This window comes from Ipomoea nil, unplaced genomic scaffold, assembly GCF_001879475.1.
Source record: "Ipomoea nil cultivar Tokyo-kokei standard unplaced genomic scaffold, Asagao_1.1 scaffold2704, whole genome shotgun sequence".
NCBI classification, from domain to species: domain Eukaryota; kingdom Viridiplantae; phylum Streptophyta; class Magnoliopsida; order Solanales; family Convolvulaceae; genus Ipomoea; species Ipomoea nil.
The window spans coordinates 300,986-308,544 of NW_017619132.1; the positions used below are offsets into that span (position 1 = coordinate 300,986).

At 35.3% G+C, this 7,559-nt stretch overlaps 1 protein-coding gene across 1 annotated transcript; it reads right to left on the reverse strand.

Moving 5' to 3' along the window:
• Positions 1 to 990: 990 nt before the first annotated feature.
• LOC109155957 (lysophospholipid acyltransferase LPEAT2) lies at positions 991 to 5,673 on the reverse strand. The gene is made up of 14 exons (XM_019303687.1): positions 5,130 to 5,673; positions 4,746 to 4,926; positions 4,498 to 4,557; positions 3,900 to 4,063; positions 3,748 to 3,811; positions 3,575 to 3,643; positions 2,979 to 3,074; positions 2,824 to 2,868; positions 2,566 to 2,636; positions 2,147 to 2,213; positions 1,803 to 1,853; positions 1,560 to 1,670; positions 1,426 to 1,473; positions 991 to 1,346 (listed from the first exon to the last, which is right to left on the reverse strand). The coding sequence occupies exons 1-14, from the start codon at positions 5,606 to 5,608 to the stop codon at positions 1,176 to 1,178; spliced, it is 1,677 nt and encodes a 558-aa protein (XP_019159232.1). The 5' UTR covers positions 5,609 to 5,673; the 3' UTR covers positions 991 to 1,175.
• Positions 5,674 to 7,559: the final 1,886 nt, after the last annotated feature.

The window sequence follows — 7,559 nt, forward strand, 5'->3', positions numbered from 1 at the left end:
AAATCAACAAGTTTCAATATAAATTTTCTTTAAAGAAAACATCCATTATTGAGTACAGCGAATCATCCTAACTAAATTGGTTAAACAAATTAAAAGGTAAATTAAAGGACCAGTGAAGACATTTAAATTTCGTCAACAGAAATTTAAAATGTATCGTCTTACTTATTTTGTACGTAAAAAGAGATACATTCTCCGGAAAGAAAAGCAACCAAGGTCACTTCTTCCAAGGGACCAAACGATGTTGTTGAGTTGCAAGTTGCAACCAAGTAGTAAGTACTAAACCACCCAAGGGACAAGAACAAATTTGAAGAGCGGTGGGGACCACCGGAGCATTATTAGCATGGTAATTTCCTAAATTAATTGCTAAAAATAGAAAGGCATTTCAAAAAGCCAGTGTGGAAAACGTGGTCCCGGTGCAGATCCAACGTCATGACATTGATTTTGATGAAGTCAGCTTTTCCATATCTATGTGAACATCAAAAGCCTCAAAAATCCTTACTGCACTTATAAATTATTTTTATTTTATTAAATTAATAAAATACATTTAACATTTTAAGTTTAAATGCCTAAAATATCCCAATTTATGAAAATTTATATAATATACTACATTTAAGAGCTTTTTTTTTTCTTTTTTTAAATTTTACATACAACATTCAATTTTTTCTTCACCACTAAAACTAATCCAAATTCAATTCTACTATCAATTTCTCCGTCACTATAAAACTAATCCAAATTACTTTAGTAAGTTGAGAAAGTAACTATGAACAAAAACTACATTATAACATAGTCAATAGTATTAAAAAAAAAATTACAATTTCAACAAACTATACTGAAATCCACAATACCCGTAACAAGAATTAGATCTCCCCCTTCCGCTAAAAAAGTCATAAGTTAACGTTCTCATCCACTAGACCAATACTTTGAAAGCACATTTAAAAGTTTTTTTTGAGAAAAGAGTAAAACGTTCTTCTAAAGACGAAAGACAAAAAGTAGAACAAATCAAAGTCGATAACCACATTAATTAGTAGAATTTTGTAAAAGAATAAAAGTTTAATCACATCACACAAAATGAGTATTTTATGCCAAAATTATATGGCCCCTCATTGCCTCAATACATCTCTCTCAAGGTACTGATCATATGTGAGTTCTTTCTTCTATGGCAATCAAAACTTAGGTCATAATATCTCTACCAGTACATGTTCTTCTGCTCCAGACAAGTTCTCATTTAACAATTTTGGGACGAAAAGCGCTATCAACAATGGGTTTCTTCTTAAACCGGGAATGAAATCTTCACGGGAGATCCTCCCGTCGTGATTGGCATCGAGCAAGTTAAAGAGATCATGGATCTGCATTTACGAGTTCGGGGCAGTAAATACACAAAATCTGCATTGAAGTGATTGCTTGAAAGAATGAATTGTCACTCACCTCGTCCTTGCTCAGATTCGGGATTGATAGCGTAAGAGATTCTTCCAACTGTCACAAACACACACACACAGTACGGGTTAGATTCTCGGGTTTGATCTAATAAGAAGCATTTAATGGAAATCATAGATGCACACCTCTTGCTCCAGAATGTAATGTTTCCTATTAGAATCACATTTCTCGAATGCCAATTCACAGGCTCGGGAAAATGATGGCTGGTTCAGAATGTGAACTGATGCAACCAAGAACTGAAAGCAAAAGAGTTCCCAATCATAAAAGAACAAAGTTTTAACGAAAGCCCACAGAATATCATAAGCATGATTCCAAGTCAACGGGACACCACCATAATGACAGTAAATCGAGAAGAGTGGGGATGTTACCTGTTTGAAAGTAATTCGCCCGTTCTTTTGCACATCAACAAATTGGAATATCTGCCAAAAAACAATACCCAAAAGTTCAGAAGAGATATAAACAAGGACTTGTGCATCGCCAATAAAAAATAGATTGACTTTTCGGTTAAGAAATGAGAAAACAGACACCATCTGCTCAACATGATTATGCCAACATCCTTGATTGAGATGGGACTCGAACCTTTGACCTTCCGTTTGGAATGGTAACAGTGATGCCATCAGACCACAAGACATCGGATAACGAGAGATACAAAAGAAGGTAAAACTTTCACAATGTAAACAAAAAATAGTAAGTAAACATCCTATTAACTAACCTTTTCAGAAAGAGCACACGGCTTGAGTCTTAGAACCCTGAGGAAGTCGTGTATTTTAACTTGTCCCCTGCATATGGAGAGAAGATCATTAAAAAACGCAGTTACTTATAACTTATCTACCACAGGCATTGCGTGAAAGGCTCTCCAAGAACAAAATCAAAACTCAAAGCCCTACCCATTCAAGAGGGATGAGAGATGCTTTAAAGAAATACGATGTAACAGCTAAAACCAGGTAGTTATATAGAAAATTAATGACTTGAAACAATATACACCATGTTGGAGTAAATTTGACATTTGGGCATTTATACAAGTGTTTTTGACTTGCATAGTTCATCAGGTTAGAGTTCAAAATACTGACATTCGTTCTGTTTAGGAAAGATTTATGGTTTATGAATTTATGTTATAAAACAAGAGCATACCTGGAGTCGGGGTTCATGGAAAGGAAAACATCCAGAAAGTCCATAGCCTCTAAAGAGCTCACATTAAAGGCCTGAAAGAAGAAACATATGCCTATGTTACATTTTCTTCACTTCCGATGAAATTAACATTAGTACTCTAATGCTAAGGTAGACACAGATGTCTTAATTACTCTGTAAAGTTCAAAGTAAGTCAATAAAAAGGTCCAATGTTATGAATAGTTTTTTCTCTTAAGAAGAATAAATCAAATATGAACTCACCGACTTAACCCATGCCATTTCAGTCATATACAGGGAGGGGTTTTCCTAAAAAACATAAAATCATTAGTATATCTCAGTCTCAAAATATTAGTATTGTATACAAAATATCCAACCCCCCACCCAACAAAAAAAAAGAAGGAAAAAAATTTGTATACCTTGTTGGAATCAGCAGCCTTCATAAGAAGCAAGGCATCGGCATAAGAATGTGATGTTTGTACAACATTCAGAGAACTAGCAATGGCATGGCTAGTCTGCAATAAGAAATTAATTATAACATTATAACCATTGGTACTAGTATATTAATACCTAGACTGTCGGACCATATTCACATACTACATGCTCCCGTTGCCCAATATATGTATCTTAATTTACCTCAAAACAGAGAGAACGAGCAGACCACAGAGGTAAAGTAGAGAGGAAAGTTTGAGGGGGGACCAAAAGGGGTCTTTTGTTAATTATTATTATTATTAGTTTTAAACCCACATATGCAGGACCACGTGGCTCACACATGTGCTTTCCATTACATCTTCACATCATCATGACAAGGAACAGAACGAGGATAACTTTGAATAGAAGAGGGAGGGCACATGGACAGTATTGTAGTTTGGGAGTAAGACTGTCAGAAAATACTTTTACAGTTTTACTAGCACCTATTTTATTCCTATTCATAAAATTTTAAGCTAAAGGCAAACCAGAGATCGGCACTTAAATAACAAAAGACTAAAATAATGTTTAATCAGACTTGACTCACCCTCTTAGCAAAATGAACAGCATTTTCCTTTTGATTCTCAAGTGGTGATACAATAGGAAGGTATTCAACCTGTATCCAAAATACAGTGACCGTTTACCATATCATAGTTACAACTAGCACATATATGTATTAACCATGCTCAGAAAGTAACACATTGTTTTGGTTTAGCATACCTCCATGAAATTGTGAAACTGTGTGAACATTCTAAACATCAATCTTGCCAAAGAAATGTTTCCCCTGGACACATCATAATCAGGCATGAGACTATGCGAGTAAATCAAACAATATATGTTCATTAAGAAATTTACACCAGAAAGATGCATACCATGATTGGTCAAAATGTACATGTGGGTAGCGAACAACAACTGGCTGGATAGGAAACCCGGGGATAAATGCACCCAATTGGAATGAAAGAATAGCTCTTCCATTGGTGGTGGTGCCTTCAGGAAATAAAAGCACTCGTGGGAATTGATCGCGAGAGGCCTTTCTCTGTATTCAAATCCTTGAAAGAATACTTCTGTATCAATTACTTATGTATAGATAAAATATTTAATGATTGGAATTTACTAATTCCGAAACATTTTAGAATTCATAAAAAGCAGTTGATAAAGCATTATTTGAATTTTATTTCTTGCACTTTGACTTTACATTAACAACTCCAATGCATTCATGTATGTAATTTGGACTGCAGTTAACTATAAGTTCTGGGTACATGTTAGTGATGATGCTTTAGACAAATAACAATTCCAATGTGTTTCAGCTGAATCTTTTGATTTTGATAGAGTTAGAAAGATATTCTTCCTATTTACATAAGTTATAAGATTGAGATTATTAAAAAAAAGAAAGCAGGGAAAAAAAACTGAAATTCTATTTCTCTATGCACGTCAACTGAAATAACAAGCAAAGATACAAAAAGTTTTTACCTTTATTTCATTAACAGCATTCTTCCTTGATGATTGTGAAAATCTATCTACGTATATCACCTGCACATTGAAAGAAAAGGGAGAAGCACAGTTAATTTTAAATCTGCAAATGCAAATCCAAGCATGCCATGGTAGGACATTTTTCCTGTGAATTCAATGGAGATAGATAATCCCAAACAAAACAAATAAAGAATGCAGAAATCCATGTTAGTCATTTCAATTACCAGTAAATGCAAACAAAACAATACCTGCATAGCTCTAATTATGGTTCCAACAAATGGCATGGAGTCATGAGATTCCGAGGCAACAATGGTGGGAAATAATTCATAGAAAAAGAAGATGGGGTCAATATATGATATGTGATTAGATACAACAATAGGAGCAATCTCCCTCGGGGCAGGTTTTCCTTTTCGCTTTATCCATTGATAACTGCAACATAAATCGGGTAAAGGAAAATCGTTACAAAGAATGAAAGGCAATGTTGGTACTCAATTGTAGTAGATGAAGAAGCTAAAAACTCTGCCTTTATATCTTTAACAAGATGGTCTCTAACTAGCTAGCTAAAAACTATAATAATTTATACTGGGCGTTATTAAAAAGAAAGGCTTGAAAGCTGGAAAAGAAGCAATTACCCGAAAGAGAAGAGGATAAAACGGGCGCAAATCCGGGTAACCCACATGAGTCTGGACCTCCATTTGGGCATCGGATTATGCCTATCCCGCCAGCCTCCGAGAGCAATCCGGGTAGCCGCATAACCAATCATCAAGCAAAACCCAAAAAGCGCCAGCCGGAGCAGAGCAACGGGCAAGCACAGCAGGATCTTCACCCACTCATACACCCCTTCAATCCCGGCGGTGTGGTTCAAAAACGGGTCAATCGTCGAAGACTCCGGCACCTCCAACTGGTGCGCCCCGAGGAAACCGTACGGGTTGTCGTCGACCAGCTCCAGCCCGGCGCCGGCGCGCCGGCCATCACCATTCCAGCTCTGATGCGCCGGCTGCGGAGCGCCACGGTCGTTGACGGCGACGATCGTGTGGGGACCATCGCAATCGGACGGTCGTGAAGGCGTGCCCGGCGGTAAAAGAGGAGTTGACAGCGTATGATTAGACATTTTAGTGTGATGAATCGCGCGTTGTGATTGTAGCTCTGGAAAGTGAGAAGCACAGACCCGATTTTTGTGGTTAAGGAAGAGCCTTAATAGCCCATTTTGTTTGTCGTGTTGTCTTTCGAACTTTTTTTTTGACCACGTGTGTAAGTGTGTTTCCATCTAATTGTTCGCTTCTTTTATTTTATTTTATTTTTTTTTATTAGATCTTCATTTTAAAGCTTTTTTGGTACGATTAGGACTAGTATTTCAGCGGCAATACAGGGTTCGAATACCACTGGAAATTTAAGGGTTATTAGGAGATCTTGATCAATTAGAAGTGATGAAGAAAAAATTATTATGTATAAAATATACAGATAAAAGGTGAGAATTTGTGACAGAATAAAATTACTTACGATATATTTACTCCACATCACTACAAGAAAAAATTACAATTCGCAAAGAAACAAATTTCGTCGTAAATCACGTTTTGCGATAGAATTCAATTCGTAGTATCCAGACTTGTAGTATTTCGTTTTGGTGAGCCTTAAAACATATGTAATTCAAATGATAACTCCTAGTTTTGAAAATTGAAACCATCTAACTTACGTTACGTAAGTCATATACTAGTACGTATATTCGCTAACTTAATTAGAAAGGAAAACAAGAAGTCTTACAAGATTAATTTCAGCTGTGTTTCAATCTTAAGCAACATACAATACTTATAGAAAGTGACAAGACAATTGCCGACTTTTTAGGAGTACCAAATAAATTATTGTAGAACTAAACAAACACTAACACGTATGTTTTTGTTATATGACAAGGAAAACTTACAATCTTTATCTAATATAGTGTGCATTTTTTTTTTATTACAAGGAAGGGGGACACCCATACAAACTACGCCTACAACAAGGCTCGAAACCTAGACCCCTTTCACATAGGGGAGCAATTCGATACCAGTGGACCATAAACCACTTGGTATCTAATAATGTGCATTAAGTAAACTTTATAAATCGCAGATTTTACGCATCAAATCAAATAGTGTGCATTAAGTAAACTTTATAAATCATAGATTTTACGCATCAAATTTAATTGAAAGAGTATTGACAATAATCTAACTCGTGACTTACATGTAGTTAGAAAATTTTTGCCCTCATAGCATATGGTATTTCAAACTCTTACAACTCTCCCGTTGTATTACCTTTTTTGCTTACAAATTATATCGAATAGTTAATTTTTTGTCCAAAAATGATAAATACGTAACTGAATAAATTTGATAGATTCCTAATAACTCGGAAAAAAAGAACCGTACCTCCCCTAAGTGCATGGGATTTACTTTCATTGATATTATGGAATGTGATTCACATCATCACATGGACCCAAACTTTCCTAAGTCAAAGATTGCACCAAACTTGAGAATAATTTTCCACCTTCTAAATTCCAGGAAAGTTTGAACATTCACCCTACCGTTAGTCCGTTACCAAACACCCTCTAAGAGTAACCGGTGAGAACGATATGACTTGGATTACTTTCGATTTATTCAAAGATTTCAATTATTTAGCTACCTAGTTGAGACTTGAGAGAGTATTTTGTTGTTCTTAAAAAATAATTTTAGTGTGTGTTTATATAGTTAAATCACTAAAAAAAATTTATGATCACTAATTTCAAAGCTACATTAGTAATTCGTTGGCTAACTATCGGTTCAAAGTTCAAAATGTTGTGTTCTAAAATCTTACCATTTTTTTCAAAAAACAAAAAAAAAAATTACCATTTTGAATTTGATATGTAAAGCAAAAATTGCACGTGACTGATAATCAATAATGCAGAAATGTTACGTAGAAGAGGATGGTTCATCAGTTGGTAGTCACTGTCACAGCAGCAAGTTAAGGTCTGTCAATGGCGGAAATAGAAAAGCATTTGTACATACAAACAAATACGGAGTATATGTATTACTAATAAAGTAATATAGCACTAAGTA